Raw genomic sequence first — 23415 nt, 5'->3', positions numbered from 1 at the left:
CAGCTTTCAAAAGAGCCAATGCAGTCCTAGGCTGCATCAATAGAGGGATGGAATCAAGATCAGGTCAAGTGTTAATACCACCTTATAATGCGTTGGTAAGGCCACACGTGGAATATTGCACCCATTTCTGGCTGCAATAGTGCAGAGAAGATCGACCAAGATGATTAGGGGACTGAAGGCTAAAACATGAAGAACAGTTGCAGGGTTTAGGTATTGTAGAACTACAATCAACATCTAAAGATGCCTACCAGCTATGTCAAGAATTGGGTATGCTGCAATTGGATAAGTCTAACTTAATGAAAAGGGCTAGAGATGACATAATACCAATGTTCCAATATCTAAGGGATTGTCACAAAGAAGAGAGAGTCAACCTATTCTCCAAAGCACCTTAAAGCAGGACAAGAAGCAATGAATGGGAACTAATCAAGGAGAGAAGCAACCCAGAACTAAGGAGAAAATTTTCTGATAGTTAGAACAATTAATCAGTGGAACAACTTGCCTCCAGAAGGTATGGGTGATCCAACACAGTGAGTTTTTAAGAAGAGATTGGACAACAATTTGTCTGAAATGGTATAGACCTTCCTGCTTGAGCAGTGGGTTGGGCTAGAAGACATCCAAGATCCCTTCCAACTCTATTATTCTGCTATGAAACATTCGAGGTGAGAAAGTACATGTGGATGGAAGAGAACAAACTAATACTAAACAAAACTAATGCAATCTAAAACTAGAATAAAACATTTTAAAGCTGATCAAAATATTGGTAGATCTCTGTTTCTGAATTATGAAAAAATCCCCCTCCATAATTTAAAAATACCTTCATATTCTTTCTTTGTGAAATTTATTTCTATTTTATTTTCCCAAGGAAAGTCTTCCGAATGCCTGATTTGAAAGACTTTTCACTTCCCATATAATGCTGCCTGCCATATAGCAATGGTCAGCTATAGCTCTATGGGGACAGTCAAATTCTACTTAAGGACCAAACTGTCCCATGGTGCTTTCCTTGCAGTTGTAATGGGGGGGGGGGACGGGACGGGGAGAGTAAGGAAAGTGATAGATATTCATTTGTTTGGAAAAATTATATTGCTTCCTACTCGCTCACGGCGACTCAAGGCAGCTTACAGGAGATAAAAGCACAATATAAAAAAAATTAAAACATTAATAATAAAGTAATCAATCCCCACCCCAACAACAACAACACAATCATGCTAGCCATTCCATGGGCTCCATTCGGCTCTGGGTTGTTCTCTAGTTGTGTAATGAAACTTCTACAAAAAAACAGCCAAGCTCAAGAGAGCACTGAGGACTCCACATGATGTATTTGTTTATAAAACTTTTATGGGCGCATAAATGAACATTTGGGCAGTTTACAACACGGACCTTTTTAAAAAATATATTTTTATTCCTTTCATATTACAATATCGGACACAGTGCAACCATCCTGGCGTTATTTCCGCCATATACACTATCATATAAAACACTACCATATCATATATACTCATCATACATTACTAATTGTTTACAATTATTCTGCCCAATATACTAATTTATATTTACACATATTACAACACATTTCGGGTCTACAAATCCTGTTTATTTCCTGTTCCAACTCCCACCTCTCAGTTCCAACCATTGTTAAAATCTATTCCGTATATCATGGTATTATATCTCTCCTTTATTCTTTAATTCTAATGTCAATTTAACAATTTCTGCGCAAATACTTTATTTATTATCTCTCTTTTCAAAAGTACATTTTCACTTTTCCATTGTTGGGCATATACTACTCTCGCTGCTGTTATAATGTGTAGTATTAAGTATGTTGACCCTGTACTATGGCCCTCCGTTATAATTTCTAATAAAAATAATTTTGGTTTAAATTCTAATCTTTTTCCAACCATTTTTTCTAACTACATCTGAAACCGTTGCCAAAATTCTTTTGCTTTTTTACATGTCCACCACATGTGGTAGTATGTGCCTGATGCTTGATTGCATTTCCAGCGTTTTGGGGATAAATTACTATACATTTTGGCCAATCTTGCCTGAGGAAGATGCCATCTATAAAACATTTTGTATAAATTATCCTTGTGTGATATGGCCATCGTTAATTTCCTATTTCTCCCCCCCCCCCCCAAAAAAAATACGGGACTTTTCTTACAAACATGCTTTTTGTTGTTTTATGATGTTTCATTTCTAATTCTTCTCCTTCTCCCCCTTTTTCTCTTGCAATAATGCCACCCAGAAATCAACGTTACTGATCTAAACCAAGATGTGTTGACCGTATCAGGCCTTCAAGGAAAAACCAGTTACCACCTGACTTTTGGAGCCTATACAGCTGCAGGATCTGGACCTGTTAGTACCTTGAATGTGGTTACAAAGGAAAATTGTAAGTAATGAGACAATTGGATGTTCCTTCTGTACTTCGGCGTTGTCATGTGTTGTAACAACAAATGGTGTGTAGCCCTTAGCAAGCATTAGACTGGGTTTCAACATTTGTCAAAGGGAATCATACCATTAATATCAGGGGTGTCAAACTCAAGGCCTGGGGGCCAGATCCGGCCCACAGGGTGCTTGGTTCTGGCCCGTGGGGCCACCCTGGAAATAGTGAAGGACTGGCCTGCAGTGCCTCTGCCAGAGAAAATGGAGCCTCTCCCATGGCCCTACTGAGCTCCATTTTCACTGGCAGAGGTTTGCAGGAGGCCGTCACAGCCAAAAACGGAGCCCGGTAGCACATTTTCACTGGCAGAGCACTTAGGCCACCACAGGTGTCCCCGACACGAGTGACATCAGGCTGGCCACGCCCACCCCAGCCCCCTGAGGTCAAAAACTACCCTGATCAAAGTAGTTGTTCAACTAATCAAGGCCGAAAATCAGCTGACAGGGCAACGCCTCACGTGCCCTCAGAAATGGCCCCGCATGCCACCATCATGGACCTATTGTTTTCTAGCTCTCCTCAGGGTAGGGATAAGGGATTTGCCATGGACTCACATAGTACCCATTTTCTTTTTTAGCCTTTTTTTTTTTTTTTGCTGTTAAAAAAATGGACAATTGAGGTGGGATGCTGGCTGGCTACCCCATTAATTGCTGCAAGTGGAGGAAATTACTCAGCTGGAGGAGCCTATGTGGTGTAGTGGTTCAGGGGATTGAACTAAGGTTGGGAAGGCCCAGGTTCAAGTTTAGCTTGAGCTATGGAAACACTAGAAGACCTGGGGCTAGTTATTTCCTTTCAGCCCATCAATCTCAGAATGGGGGTTGTGAGGATTAAATGCAAAAGTGTGAGCACCACAATTAAAGTCAGGGTCTAAATCTATAAATAAATGAAATGGGGGAAAGGGGAAACATGGAATGTGGCTCAGTAGCATAAAAATGAAGATGACGCAGTGGCCTAGTGAGTAAGAAGCTAGACTTGTAGGTTGGAAGGTTGGCAGTTCGAGACCCAAGCAATACTTGACAGGGTGAGCTCCTGTTCTTGCCCCAATTACTGCCAAGCTAGCAGTTCAAAAGCTTGCAAATGAAAGTAGATAAATAGGTACCACTTCAGTGGGAAGATAACAGTGCTCCATGCACCTCAGTGTATATTCATGTAGGCCCACATGACCATGAAAGTGTTTTTGGATACCTCTGGCTCCCTCGGCTAGGAAATGGAGAGGAACATCACCCCGTAGAGCAGTGGTTCTCAACCTTCCCAATGCCGCGACCCTTTAATACAGTTCCTCATGTTGTGGTGACCCCCAACCATAAAATTGGTGTCTCGGTTCCTAAGACCATCAAAAATATGTGTTTTCTGATGGTCTTAGGCGACCCCTGTGAAAGGGTCGTTCGACCCCCAAAGGGGTCCCGACCCACAGGTTGAGAACCACTGCCTTAGAGTCAGAAACAACTAGATGGGGGAAACCTTTACCTTAATATGAAAACATCTTGAGGGTTGTAGGGGAAGTGAAGTAAGATTACAGGCAAGATTGAATCCAGAACAATGGGCATTTTTTAATGTATTTAAGAGGAGAATGGTTGTTAAATACATCCTCATAAATAGGTAGCTAAAATAAGAAAAAAGTTCAGTTCAATGAATCAAACTCAGGTCAGACTGTGAGATGTGAATTAACAGAAGAATTAAGAATACTGTTTCCAATATGGCTGCAAGATGTTCATAAAGGTACCTTGTATATATTTGAAATTGTAGCAGAGCTTTGACAGTAATCTTGTTGCTTAGTTACTAGGATGCTACCATTTTTGAGGGTTAGGAATATAACACTAGCAATAGCATTTATACTTATATACCGCTTCACAATGCTTTACAGCCCTCTCTAAGCAATTTAGAGTCAGCCTATTGCCCCCAACAATCTGGGTCCTCATTTTACCAACTTCAGAAGGATGGAAGGCTGAGTCAACCTTGAGCCTGGTGAGATTCGAACTGCCAAATTGCAGTCAGCCGGCAGTCAGCGGTACTGCTCTTTAACCACTGCGCCACCGCAGCTCATATAAAATACGAGTATAAAACTTAAATTATATAACATTTAAATGAATATAAAATTTAAATGATAAGTGTCTCAGGAAGGAAATTTTTCCAGATGCTTCTGATACTCCTACAGATGTTTTTGCTGTTGCTATTGTTGTCTTGACATATTTAATTAGGTAATTTAAATGATAGAATTGTCCTTCAAAAGCTAGCAGAGTACCAATTATCAGTAGAGTATTTTAGCTCTTTCTCTGTGCATAAACAGGAGGAGGGAAAATTGCCATTTCCAAGCAATTACTTCCATTCCTCTTAAACTGTTAAAAGCAACATTGGTTATTTTCTGGGAATTTGATGTAATGTTGAAAGACATTCTACGAATTGTCCCATAGGGTTGATGGAAGTTGTTGACTAACTGAAATATTGCTGTCTTACTAGCTTTTCTCTCTTATATTTTTCAGCTTTGGGATTGATCATTGCCATAATTATCCCGGTGTCTGTGGTTCTTGTGTTGGCAGTTGTAACTGGAATCCTTTGCTATCGGAAGAGGGAATGGTAACTTTGGCCTCCAGCCATCTTAATTTCTTTTTTCTTCTACAAAGAGAAACAGATTCTGGCTTATATTAAGCTATTAGATGGGATATAAACTTTATCTTCCGTATAGGTGAAGATTTATTGATAAAAAATAGCAGTCTCCAGGCACACGCTAAATCTCTTGCGCTCCAAGAATTGCATTTCACTGGGCAAGATTTTGGGAGATACCACTGAAATTTGGGGGACAACTTTGTTGAGGATGTTGATCAGTGTTGGGTTTCTAACTGGTTTATTACCAGTTCACTCCTGCTCGCGCTCAATGCATACACAGAAGCATCTAGTGCTACATAACGGAGTGAGCTCCTGTTACTTGTCCCAGCTTCTGCCAACCCAGCAGTTCAAAAGCATGTAAAAATGCAAGTAGAAAAATAGGGACCATCACTGGTGGGAAGTAACAGTGTTCCATGCACCATTGGTGTTTAGTCATGCTGGCCACAAGACCATGGAGATGTCTTCAGAGAGCACTGACTCTTTGGCTTTGAAACTGAGCACCGCCTCCTAGAGTCAGGAACAATTATCACATATGTGCAAGGGAAACTTTTACCTCTACCTAAATATTTTTTTGGGAAGAGGAGCAACTCCTGAAGTTCATTCAAAGCATCTTTGAATTTAAGGTTTAAGAATATGAAGAAACAAAACTCTCTATCAAGAGTTTTGTAGCTCAGGATTGAAATGAGAAGTCTTTGGTGTTTTCTGAGCGTAGTTGCTTTCTTGCAGATGTTTGATTGCACACATTAGATAACATCATCAGTGCTGCATTGATGAAATTACCTAGTTTGGGTAATGAAACATCTGCAAGAAAACAACCAAGCACTTAAGAAGAACCGAGGAGCCTTCAAAAATCTCTATAAATGTCCAGTGCTCAAGACCCATCTTTGGAAACCTTGAGTTCCTCCAAGCCCTGCATGAATTTATAATGAGTGATTGCTTCTGGGAAGAAAAAATAGAAGGGGCGAAACGTGACTCATTTTTATATTGCAAATAAATGTTTCAGGAGGTTTGGTGGCAATTCCTAAAATAACATTGCTTCCCTTATTTCAAAAGGATTAAAGAAGTCTTCTATCCCGACATTCCAAACCCAGAACACTCCAAAGCTTTGGATTTCCCAAGGGATTCGGAGGTAATGTGTTTCATTTTACCATTTAAATAATATCATAAGAATGCTGATGGATGGGGTGAGGTTGGGAAAGGGCAAGATAAAGGAAAATCTTTCACTTTCTGAGTGAAAGGATGTTGTGTTTCTGTTAATGTTCCAAGTAATATATCCAGTGGTGGGATTCAGCCAGTTTGCACCTATTCGGGAGAACTGGTTGTTAACTTTCTAAGCAGTTTGGAGAACCGGTTGTTGGAAGGAATCTCCTTTTGTTTTTTCCCATTTTACAGGGCTAATCCTGTAAGGAAGGCAGGAAGGAAACATTCTGGGGTTGTTTCTAGCCTGATCTTTATTGCCCTGCTTACAGAAACTGCCTCTCCGGTTAACCCTTATTACATTGCAATCGCTAAGGCGAAGTGCCCATCGACCTGAGTGACGTTGAGTTGGCCACACCCACACAGTCACATGACCACCGAGCCCCACCTACCCAGCTGGTCATTAGGGCAGAGAACCGGTTGTTAAATTATTTGAATCCCACCACTGAATATACCCCATTCAATAAGAACTCCGAGGCAGGCAAGTTCCTCAAAGAACATTTTATTAAGACATATCAAATTGGCAACTTCCTGGTGGAAAACCGGCTCTCTAACTTGGTGCTGGTCCCCCCCCCCCAATTAAAAGTAAAACTTCATCACTTTCCCTCAGAATCTCAGCCATACAGTCCAGTTGCAAGATAACCTCAGTCTCCACCCTGCTAATACCTGCACGAATGTCCTTGATTCCCAGGGGAAATAATGTTATTTAGGCTACAATACCCCAGCTAATCTCTACACCCCACTCCCTGGCCCCTTCACTCCAGGATGTGTCAGCTCTGAAGCAATGGGAGAAAATAACTCTACTAAAACTGCAAAAGAAAAATGGCCACAGTTCAGCCAACTTTAGGGTTGGCAGTTTCTTCACTTGAGATTGAGAATGAATGCAAGGACTGAAAAATGTCTCTTCAGCTCTTGAAAAAATGAATTGGTGGCAGGAGTAACTTCAGGATTTATGGGCATCCATAGGAGGGCAAGGGGCAATGATGGTACATGGACCAAAACTGCATAACAGAAGAGACAGACATGCATATTATGCATATTTTGCATATTTTCATAATGATTTCATGTACATCAGTGTTTCTCAACTTCAGTGATTTTAAAACATGTGGACTTCAACTACCAGGATTCCCCAGCAGCTGAAGTCAATACATCTTTAAAATTGTTGGGGCTTAAAAATATTAATGTATGTCATGTCATTGTGGCTTCTAACAGATAGCTGTGGAATGACAATAAATGTTTAGCTCATTTTTAAATCCTCTAATTATTCTTTTTTCAGCCCACTAACTGCCTAGATGAAATGCACAGGTTTTGATCAAATATATTACTAGTATGAATAAGCCTATTCACATATAAACTAGCCCTTGGATTTTTAACTAAAATACCATAAAAATAAGGGATGCAGTCGCTCAGTGTCTAAGACACTGAGCTTGTCGATCAGAAAGGTCGACATTTTCGAATCCCTAGCTCCGTGTAACAGAGTGAGCTCCCATTACTTATCCCAGCTTCTGCCAACCTAGCAGTTCGAAAGCATGTAAAAATGCAAGTAGAAAAATAGGAACCACCTTTGGTGGGAAGGTAACAGCGTTCTGTGCGCCTTTGGCATTTAGTCATGTCAGCCACATGACCACAAATACATCTTCGGACAGCACTGGTTCTTTGGCTTTGAAATGGAGATGAGCAACGCCCCCTAGAGTCGGGAATGACTAACACATACATGTGAGTTTACCTTACCATAAAAATGTGCCATCGGTGGATCCTTGAAATTTTTGTACACCCCCCCCCCCCCAATCTATTCTGAAGGACTTGATTTGTTTCATGTTTTGTATCAATAAATGTTCTTTTCCAGAACAAATACCACGTTAAATTTTCACAACTGACATCTACGGATATATAGGGATATTTTAAAAGAGTATTACCATATATATTTGTGGATAAACCCATCTATGGGTAAGGCAAACCCAGTTTTAGGATTTTATTGTGAGCCTAAAATTCTTGGCTTATCCATAAATACCTATTATAAATAGTTTAGATTTTTATTAGTTAAGTTAGATCTTATTTGCAGAAAATGTCCAAGTTTGTGAAAGTCTGAGCAGCATTCTTAATTAAATAGCATGTCATTGTTTTGCCATTTATTGTATACAGCAGCCTTCTTCTTTAAACCACTTAGCTGGCTTGCAGCAAAATAGAATCCCAGGCTTGGTGGTGAAATGAGGGGAACTTTGCAATATTTAGTCAACATTGCACAAAAACCTGGAACATTGATGCAATTTTCCTTCCACTCCAAAATAATCCAGTTTGTTTACATTTGCAAGGGCTGAGTATACCAAGCTTACTTTATTTTCTGATTGTAGGGGAACCCGAATTCTAAAACCTTGGAGATGAACCCATGTACTCCCAACAACATCGAAGTAGTTGAAACCCAGTCCCAAGGTCTGAAGATTGAAGACACGGCCATTACATCACCTGTTGAGGAAGACCCTCCTGAAGATGGCTTGGAGTCTGAATCGGGGAGCCACATTGTGGTTTCCTATTGTCCACCGATTATTGAAGAAGTCATATCTAATCCACCAGAGGATGAATCTGCTGTGTCTTCCCAAGTTGTTTATATTGATGTCCAGTCAATGTATTCAGCTCCCGTTAAACCAAATGAAGAATTAGAAGCTGACTGTGTGGTTTCAGCAGGTTATAAACCGCAAATGCAACTCGCCGTTAATAGTTTCAGACAGTTGGAGGAAACGTCAGCGACAGAAGAGGACTCAGACAAGGGTGCAGGCTATAGGCCACAAGCCAATGCACCCTCCTGGAATACGGGCGGTCCAGATTCTCCAGAATCCACAGAAAATGTCTCGTTTGGGAGCCCTTGTTCGATTAATTCTCGGCAGTTTTTGATTCCTCCGAAAGATGATGACGATGATTCTCCCAAAGCTATTAACTCAGGATGGTCTTTTGCTAACTTGTTTCACACCAAATCAAATGAGTAAGACATAGTTGCCCTGGAAATAGCTGTTTGCTTGGAACTGGTTGTTAACAGTTTTGGACGTGTTATCTCAGCGTGTTGATTATTTCGGTTAAGTTGAAAGTTACAGTGGGCATTTTATAACTGGTAGAGATGCTAATTCACAGCATTTCAGGGAAGGTAGTTTTAAACCAAAGAGCAGCAACTAGTCTGCAACTACCTTTCAACAGTCTTCCTTTTCACCCGCCCTGCCCCAATGCTGTCAGTCGGATTCAATGTTCCTTATCTGTGACTATATTTATGATGTTCTATTTGGAGTATGCCAGAGGAAACATAAGCAAAGAGAAGCAAAATTTATATCTGCAGGTATCAATATGTCTATTAAACCTCAAAGGGATACATATATGCAGGTGTGTTCAGGATTGGGAGCTTGTTGTCTAATCAAGAATGTTTAAATTTTAAGAAAGTATATTTAGGGCAGCCTTTGTTATAGGAGCTTATTGCTTGAAAATGCATCAGATGGATGTTACAGGACCTATGCACTACAGGACCCATACACTACAAGTTCCATCCAGACACTGAAAGTCCCAGTCACCAAAAAGGAGAACTCTACAGCATCAAATACTACAATAGTGAGCGGTGTGGTGGCCTAGAGGTGCAGCTTTCGCCTCACAATCAAGAGGCTGTGAGTTCGATCCTAGGTAGAGGCATATATTTCTCCCTCTGGGCACGATGAGTGTATATTGCTGAATATAACTCCGTATTGGCAACAGGAAGGGCATCTGGCCTGTAAACACTCAATTAAGATGTCCAGGCTCTACCCTGCAAGGGATTATGGGGTCATTAAAAGATGATGATGATGATAAAACACTACAATAGTGCTGCTGATGGTTTTATGGCATTAGATTTCCAGCTGCTTTGGAGAGCCGTTGTTTAAGGCAGTTTCTTCCCTTTTAATTCCAGTAGAGCCAATTTAGATTGCTTGCCAATCGAAGCTTGCAGTGTTACGTTTAATGAGCCTGCTGTACGCGTGTATATACAATAATTTTGACTCAGGATACCACACAAGTGTAACACTGATTTTAAACCTTAGTCAGGTATAGATAAATGTTGAACTTCTAGCATATTTTTTAAATAAATTTTATTTTTCCATACTTTAAAAAAAAATTAAATACAATGTGTGCTATGTCCTCACCTTAAACCGGAGAGAATATAAATTGCCTTCCTGACATCCCATTTCCTAGCACTGATGTAAATCTAGACATCCGAGTGGATATTTGGGTTTTAGGAACACCAACGCCCCAACTGTGTCTCTTTCAGAAAGAAATTGATGAATTTGAGACTGCCATAGAGATGTGCAAAATTTTCCATACACATACCGTGTTTCCCCCAAAATAAGACAGGGTCTTATTTTCTTTGGGAAACAGCCCCCCCCCCCGAAATAAGCGCTTGGCCTTATTTTCAGGGAGGTCTTATTATGTTTGAGGTGCAGCGTAGTCACCTCATGGCTGCTGCTGTGTTACAATATTTTGGGGGGAGGGCTTATTTTCACGCATGCGCTCAAAAGCCCGATTGGGCTTATTATCCGGGGAGGTCTTATTTTCAGGGATTATTCTATTTGAAGGACAGCTCATTTTGTGCATGGATTAAAGCAAATGTTTTTGTTTTTGAGCAACAACAGTTGGGGGACACAGGGGAAAAGCCACGACATCTGCCTGTTGTGGGAGAAAGAAATGCTAGGTGTATCAGTGGGATATGCCCACTGGTGGCAGCAGTGGCTGAGAGAAGGGGGAAAAGGCCATGGGAAGATAGGGATGAGCATGTGTCATATTGGGACTTTGGTGATTTCTGAGAGGGATGGAAGGAAAGGGAAATTGCAGGGAAAGAAGGCAGCGAAGAATGATATACCACGTCAGAAACTGTAGAGAGGGCAGAATGTTTTCCCCATGTCACCCACAGTCTTATGTTACCGTCTTCCAAAATCATAGGCTACAGAAATACTATTTAGAATCAGCCTTCCAACAGCTTCTCTTCATCATCTCTGGGGAAAAACTCATTTGCTTTGGGGAATGGCCAATTACAATACTCAATTGCCTCCAACTCTGAATTTCCCTGCAAACTTTTTACAAGGAGAAACAGTCACAGGGCGCAAACTGTGCCTTGGCGATCTGAGTTTGAAATTCCTCTCTAAAATATTACCAAGCAATTTTAAAATTAAGTTCTTTGGGTTTACAGTCAGGTGAAGTGGTTTTAAAACAAACCTTAGCGTTTAGAGTGTGTTTCTCGCACATGTAAAACTGCAATTTTACACCACTTGTTAAATTGATATTTATGCACGCTTCTTCTTTGGGGTGCTTAACAAATTTAGCTTTTGTAATTGGCAATTCAATACTTTCTCTGCAGCATGTATTTCAAAAATCAAGCCAAGAATACTGGTTGGTTTCTTCCCTGAGCTATTGAAATCAACATATTAGAACAGGGGTGTCCAAACTTGGGAACTTTAAGACTTGTGGACTTCAACTCCCAGAATTCCCTAGCCAGCATGGCTGGCTGGGGAATTCTGGGAGTTGAAGTCCACAAGTCTTAAAGTTCCCAAGTTTGGACACCCATGTATTAGAACATTTCTTGAAAAACATGGAATGGTCCCATTTTTCCCAGGTTATCAAGTTTATGAAATTTGGATAGTCATTCTAAGACAAATGATTAAAAATGGTTGGAAGCTTGATTTAATCTTGAGTTTTCAGAAAATAGTCCTACTTATAGTGTGCCTTTAATATATGAGGCTTTTGTTTAATGCTTTGATTCCCCTACTCGGTTTCCACATTTATCATCTTTAAAAAAAGATGTTAATTGTATTTGCCCTCAACTATTACACTTTTGTAAGCCTTTTGAAATCTCCATTTTCGGAGATAGCAGTTGAGGTATCTGCGTTGATAGTAACAACAAATACTTCCAGTCCAAAGATGGGGTGTTGCTTTTACAATTAACACAGTGGCCTTCATTTTCTTAAACTACTTTTGCAGCTTTTGCAGAGTTTGACAGAATTGGATTTTTTTTCTACCCAAGGTATCTGATCCTGCTAAACGCTGCATGTTTTCAATACTTTAATAAAGATGAAATGTGTGTGTGATTAAATGAATGTAGGTAGCCAGGCAGTAAGACATCGATATATGTATGTCTTTGGTGTAAAGCTGATGTCTTGGAAATAAAGCATCTCTAACAGGAATTGCCCCTTTTCAAGAGAGTGGTCCATCTCAGCATATCTGAAATGTGCAAAAGTTCCAAAATCTGTAAATGTTTTCCATAAATACCTTTCCCCAACTAGGGCACCTTTCAAGATTCTGTATTTCAACACTCAGAATTTTTTGGTTAGCATGTTAAGAATTCTGGTTGTTGAAATCTATTAGGCTGGGAAGGGTTGCTCTAGATCAGTGTTTCTCAAACTTGGCGACTTTAAGTCCTGTGGACTTCAACTCCCAGAATCCCCCAGCCAGCATAGCTGGCTGGGGAATTCTGGGAGTTGAAGTCCACAGGACTTAAAGTCGCCAAGTTTGAGAAACACTGCTCTAGATGATATTTAAAACTTGGAAAAGAGGAGAAGGGAACCTCCATTTATTTATATTGCTCCAGGTTATTATTTTTTATAATACTGCTTCATTTTGTAAGCATCTCTAGAACTTCATGTGCCAGACTCTGCACTACACACATTGCCTTAATTTGCATGTTTTCCTTTATTATTTATACATAAGCCCAGTTTGTTCTCTTGTTACTGAGAATTATGGATCCGGTGGCTCAGTGGCTAAAACTCACAGCTTGTCGATCAAAAGGTCAGCATTTCAGCAGGTCGAATCCCTAGTGCCACGTAACGGAGTGAGCTCCCGTTACTTGTCCCAGCTTCTGCCAACCTAGCAGTTCGAAAGCATGTAAAAATGCAAGTAGAAAATTAGGTGGGAAGGTAACAGCATTCTGTGCGCCTTCGATGTTTAGTCATGCTGGCCACATGACCACGGAAGATTTCTTCGGACAGCGCTGGCTCTTTGGCCTGGAAATGGAGATAAGCACTGCCCCCTAGAGTCGGGAACGACTAGCACATAAGTGCAAGGGAAACCTTTACCTTACCAGTTTGTTATCTTGAACACTATCCATATTATACCTCACATAAAAGACATAATTGAAATTCTTAACTTTTCAGAGAGATTTTGAGAACCTTATATCTAAAATGCCAGAGTTTGGGAAGGGAGATATATTTTAACATTCTTTGGGGTCAGTTTCTTTTTTTAAACTCGGGATGCTGCTCCGATGGTTCTGGAGAACCTTTCAGCATTGAGCCATGTGGGCGGGAGGGATGTTTTTTTTTGTTTTTGTTTTTAAAAGAATTTATTTTTTGAAGGACATAATTACATTTAATCCATTGTATGTTTGTTGCTATGTATTGACCTATGAGGGAAAGGACTGTGAATTTTGTTTTGTTTTTAAATTTGGAATTGCATTTTGGAAGAATTAGGGTATTCATTTTTAGTAATCCTTTGATATACCTCATAAAAGTGATTTATCAGAAAGAGTAAGCTACACTAATCTTTGCAAAACAGCATTTTCTTATTCAAGACACGGATTTACTGAGGAGTGTTCTGTTCTACATTGGCTCTTTGCTTTGGAGGTAGAAAAAACTGGCAGAGTTAGCCTTTCAATAAATATATTGTACATAAAACCATTGGACTGCCCTTACTAATTAAGAAGTAGGGACTACTACACCAATGTGCATTTTATCTTGGATGTGAGTGCCCATTTAAGGACAGTTCATTCCACTCCTGGCCCTGACAATCACTCAGACGGGCCAGTAAGATGAAGCAAATGGCACAGCACAAGGTGTAAGTTTACACAGCAAACTTCTAGGTATTCTCTAACCAGGATGGCACATCTGGTGGAAGAGAATTGCCTGCCTTTCTTTCTGATGATTCTATAAGTTAAGATCACCATCCAAGTGCTAAATTAAGGATGTGGAAGCTGCCTTACAGCCATATCCAGATATCTTTGCAAGCTGTTTGCTCACAGATATATATATTTTTTTGCAAAAGAAAAGATAAACAGAGAAAGAGGCACCTGACTTCTGTTAGAACATGGCTTTTTTGGGGGAAAAGTTTTGATCTTTATCAAAAGTATTCTTCTACACAACCGTGCATTCTAAGGCTTGAGGGATTTTGATGGATATTTTGCTTCGAAGCCCTTAATGATCACGGACCCTTGAGGATTCTGGCTGTGTCTGTGGAGTTCAATAAACATGTAATCCATGTGTTTCTACACTTGGGTATTTGAAATGAGGCTTCAAGTTAGCTGTACTCCAAATCATTGGCATGGTCAGATGTAGAGATTTTTTTTTAAAGGTTCCTGGAGCAGCTTTAGAATTATGATATCTTGGTTAAATGACCAGCTGTTGCCCTTTTCTGGAAATGTGCATGCGCAAAGTAGCATTGTGTGAACAGTTAGAGTGAACTCCCAGTTCACCGGGGTGATGTCAAACGGTTCTGTTCTTTTTATGGACCGAGTGAGCCACCGTAAAATGGTACATGCCTTTCTTTCCAGATCAGAAGGATCTTGCTGGTCAGCAGATCTGTCCTTGTGGTATGGTTGGTTGAAAGTTTGCAAACGATCACCTGGTACCAGTTTTGGTGTCTGGGTGAGTGGTTTACTCAGTGAATAGATTGTGTTATTTCTTGCCGTTTTTCCATGAAGTCATATGGTCTTGATTGAGGGGCCTTCATTGCGAATGTGAAATCTCCTGCAGTGAGATGAAACAGAGACAGGAAGGACTTGTAGAGGGGGAATTGAATTGGGCGAGTGCTGAAATGGGGGTGGGAGGGGGTGTGCACATTCTTCAGAAGTTAATTGTAGATAAAAGAAATAATGCTTGTATAATATATAATTGTTTTTTAGCTCCATACATTCTGAAGGTTTTTATTCAAACTCTTGCAGCATATTAAACTTATAATACATAATAAATGTGAAGTTAACCTCAGTGCTTATTGAAATATTAAATAACCAGTGTAATATTGAATCAACTGGAAGACTCAATGTTGCTTAACTTTCTTATATTTTCCTCCTCGAGCAATTTTATCTCTTTTCTGCTTCTAGTCTGTATAAAACGGGCTCCTGATTCTGGCCCGCTGATGCCAGACAGCTGAGGTATGTTAAAATGTAGGTTAAATCCTTCTACTCTTCTTATTCTACTGTACATATTTAACTGTACATATTTAACTGGCAAAACTGCATTTCTGAATTTCTGTTCCCATTTCACCTTGTTCACTCGCAGATTAACAGTTGATTGCCATACTGAAAAACATGATGATCACTTTGCAGTTTAGGAAAAACTTAAAATATATGAACATGAGTTGTAACTCTTCCGGCTCTTTAGTAAAGCAATGCATCTTAAAACCAAAAGGTGTCGATAGGACTTTCCCATTTCCTGTGTTTGCTGTGCTAAACCCCTCTGAGTAGTTGTGCGCAACATATCCATGGACTGAGGCCAGTGTTGTGTAGACATCAATATGAGCAAAACAACAATGTAGCAGCTATATGATTCCTAGTGAAGCTATCCAAGCAGATCCGTCAAGTGAGTGATAACTTTAGGGATAAAGAAGGGGGAAAAGAGGAGGGAACATTAAAACTATGTAGCACTAACGCACTACATTTCGAATGAATATGAAGCTAATACGCTACCATATAGCCAGACAGTGCTTATCCCCGTAATATGCATGTATTAAGAATATCTGCCAGAAATACTGTCATGAAGTTTAATAAATGTATTTTCTTACCCTTTAAAAGTGTAAATGTATTTTTTTTTCCTTATCCATTTGATTTGGTTTTGTTTCTGCCTCTGTAATCTTGCAGCTCTTACTCAATAAAAGCCTATTGTGGTACGCTGATGATACTCAGCTGTACTTTTCCACCCCGAACCACCCCAACGAGGCCATCGAAGTGATGTCCCGGTGTGTGGAAGCCGTACGGATCTGGATGGATGACAACCGACTCAAGCTCAACCCCTCCAAGACGGAGTGGCTGTGGGTACCAGCTCCCCGGTTCAGCCAATTAATTCCATCATTGGCCATTGGGGGCATTCAACTTGCCCCCGTGGAGCGGGCGCGCAATTTGGGCGTCCTCCTGGATGCCCGGCTGTCCATGGATGACCATGTGACAGCCGTGGCAAGGGGGGCGTTCCACCAGGTTCGCCTGGTGCGTCAATTGCGCCCCCTACTGGACCGGGACGCCTTACGCACAGTCACTCATGCACTGGTGACGTCTCGCTTGGACTACTGTAACGCTCTCTACATGGGGCTTCCCTTGAAATGCACCCGGAGGCTACAGTTGGTCCAGAACGCAGCCGCGCGGGTAATTATGGGGAGTACTAGGTACTCCCATGTGACACCGTTCCTGCGCGAGCTGCACTGGCTTCCTGTGGTCTATCGGGTGCGTTTCAAGGTTTTGATAATAATCTTTAAAGCGCTCCATGGCTCAGGACCTAGTTACTTGCGGGATCGTATTCTGCCCCATACATCCCTGCGACCAATCCGCTCGCACAGAGAGGGCCTCCTCCAGGTGCCGTCCACAAGACAGTGTCGGGGGGGGCGGCACCTAGGAGTAGAGCCTTCTCTGTGGCGGGCCCAGCCCTGTGGAATGACCTCCCTCCGGATATTAGGAATACCTCTGACCTCCGCTCCTTTCGTATTAAGCTTAAGACCCACCTATTCCAAGCAGCTGGCCTGGCTCAACTTTGATCTAACCATATCGCTCCTGACGGGCTTTTACTGGGTATTTTAATTATATTTAATTATCTAGGGGTTTTTAAAGACTGTATTTTAATTGTTTTATTTATCAGCCGACCTCCTCCTTGTGTATGTCTCGGTATATGTCTCTGTTATATGTTTGTTTTGTCCATATTTATTTCATATGTTTCATTGTACGCCGCCCCGAGTCCTTCGGGAGAGGGTGCGGCTAAGAAATAAATATTTATTTATTATTATTATTATTATTATTACCAGGCTTTCAGTCACATTGTGGTGGTACTCATTGCTTTCTAGTTGTAGCCTGTATTTCTTCTTCAAGCAAACCAGCTCTAATCCAAACACTTCAATGATTTTCAGGTAAAGGTTTTGCTTGCCATGACTACAAAGCCATTCGGATCAGGGGTGGGATTGAAAATTTTTAGCAACTGGTTCTCTGCCTGGTTGCTGGGCAGGGCATGGCCATGGGGGTGGGGGGGCATGGCCTACTCGGTCTCCTGCAACACAGTGTGTGTGGGAGGAGTTTTTGCCCTCCCCAGGCTCTGGGGGCTTTTGTTGAGCCTCCGGGAGGACGAAAATTTCCTCCCCTGGGCTCTAGAGACCCTCTGGAGGACGGAACAGGCCCATTTCCATACTTCTGGGAGGCTCCTTTTTCACCCTCCCAGAACCTCTGCGCGGGTCCGACACTTACCTGGCATGATGGATGGGCCACATGGGGACTCCTGGGAGGGGTGGGTGGGAGGGGCCAGCCAATCCTTCCAACTATCAGTTCGGCAAACCAGATGTAAAATTAGCATCCAGTTCACCCCAACCGGCTGAATCCCATCCCTGGCTATGATCATCATCGGTGATGGCCATCTTCAGTAATGCTTCCTGACCTTATACAGAGCCAGAACCAGTGTTACAACAGCTGGTCAAAGCAAATGAGGTGACCCCCAGGTGGCATCTACTAAACTCTTAGGATAGGAATGGTTGATTTGTAAGGCACTTGTGAGAGATGCGTTGCTTAAGCCTTCACGAAAGTGAAACAATCCTGGTATCCAGGACTTCCCTTAAAAAAAAAAATAGACAAGAGAGTGGGAAGCCAGATATGCCAATGCAATGAAATGTTCTCTCAAGCCTTAGCCATCTCAGGCATGAAATCTCTTACTTAACCTACTTATTTACTTCTCCTTAAATAAACCTCAAAGGCCAATTCATTTTCTTTTTAACTGAATAGAAATTGGTGGGAAAACGTAGGTTAATTTTTCTGCATGGAGTTACTTTCAACGCAAGTGCACAGGAAGACGACAACTGCATGCCCAGGCCGGATTTTCAGCTTCATGATTGATTTTGCAATTTCTGAACATCGCAGATGTTCAGAAATTGCATAACTTCTCTTCAGACAATTTGAAGGCCCCTTAAAGTGATATGGGATTGTTAATTCTGAGTGATGACGTGAACAAAAAGTACATTTAAGAATTTAAAGTACTTGGTGCAGAGGAAGGGAAATAGTCTTCAATGTGTGACCAATTTACTAAGAGAAGCTGCATTAAGATTTATGTAAATTCAAATGATTCTTACCATATATTCTGCCAGTTTTACGCCTGGCTAGTTATCAATTTAAAAAAATTGATTTCATTAGAAAATATTTGTAGCTCAGGTTGGAGTGTGGAGTTCTTGGTGCTCCCCAAGTTTAGTTGGCTGCTTGCAGATATTTAATTACCCAATAACAGGCACAACCAACCAGATCCACTCATGAAAAGTCCAGTCAGCAGCTTAATTGTGTTCTACCTATATTACAAGAATCTTCCCAGACTACTTGCTTTGCCAAGTAACAACTAAATAAGATTTCATGGAAGTTAGGGGGGCTCAGACTTACGCCTCTTGTGGCTGTGCAAGGACTCAAGGCTAGTTCCCTGCTTGGATCCTACTTCCTGCCTAGCTGGGAGTCCCCGTCCCCCCCCCCAAATTAGGTAACATCATCAGGGCACATCAGAGAACACAACATTGTGCTTTGAAAGGAAGAGTACTTCGGAAAATGTCTGGGTTCATCTCTGCATTTTTATTTTTAAAGAGCAAAAAAATCTCCTGAATGCTTCCTAGACTTGTAAAAGGACCACATAAAGGCTGCATTGTCAAATCACTGTTTCAAGATACACTACAAAGGAACAATAGTCTCAGTGAAGATTTCCACACCCCTTTGAGTGTACAAAGCTTTTTCCATGGGGTGTGAAGTGGGGCAAAGAAGCCAAGAATCACCAACTGTTTTAAAATATTTATTTATTTTTCCTTGAGAAAGATGGACCAGCAGTTTGGAGATCAAATCTCACCAGGCTCAAGATTGACTCAGCCTTCCATCCTTCCGAGGTGGGTAAAATGAGGACCCAGATTGTTGGGGGAAATAGGCTGACTCTTTAAACCACTTAGAGCGGGCTGTAAAAGCACTGTGAAACAGTATATAAGTCTAAGTGCTATTGCTATTGTTATTCCTATGACTTCGGTCCTATTATTTATCCATGGGACCAAAAATCCAATCGTGGAAGTTTTTTAAATCATTTCGAAGAACTATCCAAATGTATAGTTCAAATCAGTGGAGCAGAAACAATGATTTCTTTGGTGTTTGAAATGTCTTCAAGACCACTTTATAATTTGCAGTGTGAGAGACCTGTTTTAAGCTCTCTAGCAAGATTGGCAGCAGGGCAAAAAAAGCCAGGACATTTGAACTTTTCTCCCCCAGTAATTTACAAAATTCCAATTGTCTAAAAAAAACCTAGTAAACTAGATATACAGTTGGAGAGTTTTAAGGGTTATTCAATCTATTGCACCAAACGTTCTATGTATATTTATCTCCCTGCAAGATAGAAGTCATAGATCTATGATTTGGTTCATTGAGTTCATGGTTTTCAAGAAGCAAGTTCATTTGAGGCTGAATTGGAGAAACAGAGAAAGTAAAAGAGGTTAGAAAAGAGGCCTCCAAGAATGAAACAATTGCATCTACTCCAACCATAATACCTTGGCAGTCAAGGAGCATTAAATCCCACTGTAGGAGAAGGTCACACCAGGTAGCTTTCTCATAGAAATGCCAGTAGCATACCAATTAGGTAGAGCTGAATAGTATTAATCTGTGAATTGAGACAATGGTTTTAAGAGGAGGGGGTTAGATTATTTGTATGGGATCATGTTTCAAAACGGTCAGCTCTGTTCAGAAAACAAGCTCTACTTGAATCATAATCAAGCTCTACTTGAATCACAATCTAACAAATGAGAAGCCAGTCAAGAAACAAAATCCCAAGGGTGAAGCCAAAAGGGCCAGAAAATCAAAGGGTAATATGCACAAGGGTTTCTGTGGGAATGCCATCAGAGGTGATATTGAGCCAATTCTGACCAGTTCTAGTGAACTGGTAGTGGAAATTTTGAGTAGTTCGAAGTACCGGCAATATCACTGGCTGGCCCCACCCCATCTATTCGCTGCCTCCCAAATCCCAACTGATCTGCCTGGTCTTCTTTTGTTGCCCTGCACAGGAGAACGGAGCTGGAAAGCAAGTTAGTGGGGTTGGGGCAGAGATGGTATTCAGCAGGTTCTGACCAGTTCTGGAGAACCGGTAGCGGAAATGTTGAGTATTTCAGAGAACCAATAAATACCACCGCTGACTGTGACATCTATTTTCTGCCTCCCAAGTCCCAGCTGATCAGGAGGAAATAGGGATTTTACAGTATCCTTCCCCTGCCATGCCCACTAAGCCATGCCACCAAGCCAAGCCATGCCCACCAAACTGGTAGTAAAATTTTTTGAATCCCACCACTGAATGCCATGGATAGCCTTTAGGAGGTTTATAGAGTGCTCCTGGGGGCTGGGGGGGGGGGGAATTGAGCAAAAACCGGTCTGCTTTTCGCTCGTTTCTGCCCTTCCCAGCAGCTCTCTGAAAACCTCCTAAAAGCTATGCATGACAATTTTGGTGAAGGGGGCAGGGTTTCAGGAGGCAAAAAATGCTGTATTCAGTGTATAAGACCACCCAGATTTTCAGCCTCTTTTTTTGAGGGAAAAAGGTGCGTCCTATACTCTGAAAAATATGTTGTGTGTGGTATACCGTAGATGCCAATTCCACCCCATTCCATCCTCTAACACAGGGGTGTCAAACTCAATTTCATTGAGGGCTACATCAGGATTGTGTTTGACCTTGGGGGGCCAAGGTGGGTGTGGCGAGGGTGGGCATGGCCAGCTCCATGTCATTCAGGTCGGAGGCGCCTATGTGGCGAAAATGGGCTTCTGAATTCCGCTTTCGGCTTCAACAGCCTCCTGAAAACCTCTGCCAGCCAAAATGGAACTCAGGGGGGGGTCACCCATTTTCACTGGCAGAGACACCGCAGACCCGTCCTTTGCTGTTTCCAGGGCTGCCCCGCAGGCCAGATCTAAGCACCCTGTGAGATGGATTCAGCCCACAGGCCTTGAGTTTGACACCTTTGCTTTAACACACATCAAGCAGTTGTCAGGCCTGTGGTTCTGTTCCTTTTAGGATCTTTGGCCTGCCACACTTTTTATTAATTTCTTATGCTGTTTCAATCGTGTAGTAGTTGGGAGGGGGGAATAGAAAGGAGTAGGATTGTGGAATGTATTGTTATGGATTTTCTTAGAAGCTCAAGGTCGTCTTTTGTCTCCGCACCTTGACACCTGGCCGGAAGCAGAAAGGTGTACATGCCAGCGTGGAAGATGAAGATTGGACCATGTGATGAATTATGGGGTGTGGGGATAGATGATGAACTTTCAACTGGGTGAACCCACAGGATGTACATTAGAGTTGAAATTTCATAGCATAATGCCAACATGTCTGTCTTATTAAATTGGAGTTTTAAGGATAACTTTGCTTTGGACAATGATTTAATTCTGCATGATATTTGGAACGCTGACAGCAGTTAGCACAAGGTCAACCATCCAAAGTAAATGCAGGGAGATTCGGGAAGACCAGCAGCTCAGAACATTTTCACACCACACATTATACTTGGTTATACTGTGGAATTCACTATCAGAACTTTGGAAGTTTGCGTCAGCCAGTCTGGATGGTTTTAAAAGGAATCTGGACAGATTCCTAGATGGTTGGGCACTTAGTGATGGCTGTTTATTGCTTCTTGAATCATAATCGGACTTTTGCAGAGCGGCAGAGGTAGAAGACCTGGCCCACATCCTATTTGATTGTTGCTTGTATAAGGGGGTGAGAGGCAGGTACCTTGGTCCATATACCAAACGAATGATCCATTGGGATCCCCATATCAAAACAACTTACCTTATGTGCGGCCAGAACCTGAAAATAACATTTAACGCAGCACAGTACTTAAACAAAATGGTTCGGTTGAGATCTGCATACGTGGAGACTGTAAGGGGTAGATTGTAAGGATGACATCAAAATATAATTTTATGTCATTTTATTCCTTTTTACATATTTATGTACTAAATTATATAGGATCTTATCCTATAACTATTATATTTTAGTCTTATTTTAAATTGTTTGTATAGGATTTTATTGGTGATATTTGTTTGAACCTTGTGCTTTGATATGGCCTATAGGCTAATCAATAAAGATGATGATGATGATGATGATTAATCAATCTTTGGTGAGATTCACAGCCTTTGGGGCTGGTTGGTAGCTCAACAGCTCGAGTCCTAACCAAGGACCTAGGAACTGTTAAGGTAACGTCGGAGGATATAAGTTGTTCCAAGTAGGGTGGTTTTTTGTAGAGTCAGAATGTTCAAGTCAGGTAAATTTAGAATTTCCAAATAGCGAGGTAGCCCTTTAGGTATTGCTCCAAGGGCTCCAATTACAACCGGGATAACACTCGATTTCTTTTTCCACAGTCGTTCAACTTCAATTTGCAAGTCCCGGGACTTTGTGATTTTTTTCTTGCTGCTTATCTTCAATCCACGCATCACCAGATATTGCAATGTCAATGAACCAAACTTTTTTCTTTTCAACTATTGTTATGTCAGGTGTGTTGTAGGCCAAGTGCCTGTCAGTCTAAATTCTGAAATCCCAGAAGATCTTGACTTTTTCATTCTCTAGAACCTTCTCAACCTGATGTTCCCAGTGGTTTTTTTGCTGTACTCAAATCCAAACTTCTGGCACAATTTCTAGTGAATGATTTCAGCAACTTGGTCATGCCGTTGTAGGTAGTCAGTTTGTGAAATTTTGCTGCACCCACTGATCAAGTGGTCAATTTGGCTTTTCTAGCAAGCCGGCCTGGCCTGTTAATTTTAACTCATTTTTAAATGTATTGTCCTATAAATTCGGTTTGTTTGTTTTTTGGATATGTATTTAATTTCTTTTTAACTTTTGGGATGTGTGTTTTTTAATGTTGTACGCCGCCCTGAGTCCTTTGGGAGAAGGGCGGCATATAAATCCAATAAAAACAAAACAAAACAAACAAACAAACAAACAAACAAACAAACAAACTGTCTCATCTTTCTCATTACAGAGGCGACA

At 41.2% G+C, this 23415-nt stretch overlaps 1 protein-coding gene across 6 annotated transcripts in view; it reads left to right on the top strand.

The window, feature by feature from the left end:
• Positions 1-10689, top strand: part of LOC309385539 (leukemia inhibitory factor receptor-like) — a 112539-nt gene extending 101850 nt beyond the window's left edge. For all 6 annotated transcript variants that reach the window (XM_081940063.1, XM_081940061.1, XM_081940062.1 and 3 more), the window contains exons 17-20: positions 2237-2380; positions 4909-5002; positions 6086-6161; positions 8581-10689. In XM_081940063.1, coding sequence (XP_081796189.1) covers positions 2237-2380; positions 4909-5002; positions 6086-6161; positions 8581-9210 — 944 coding nt within the window. In that variant the 3' untranslated portion in view covers positions 9211-10689. The remainder of the gene's footprint in view (positions 1-2236; positions 2381-4908; positions 5003-6085; positions 6162-8580) is intronic.
• The last annotated feature ends 12726 nt before the right edge of the window (positions 10690-23415 follow it).

The sequence above is a fragment of the Natrix helvetica genome, assembly GCF_964273705.1.
Source record: "Natrix helvetica genome assembly, chromosome: 2".
Classification (NCBI taxonomy): Eukaryota; Metazoa; Chordata; class Lepidosauria; order Squamata; family Natricidae; genus Natrix; species Natrix helvetica.
Note: the sequence above shows the minus strand (reverse complement) of the source record. Positions and strands in the feature narration are given on the sequence as shown.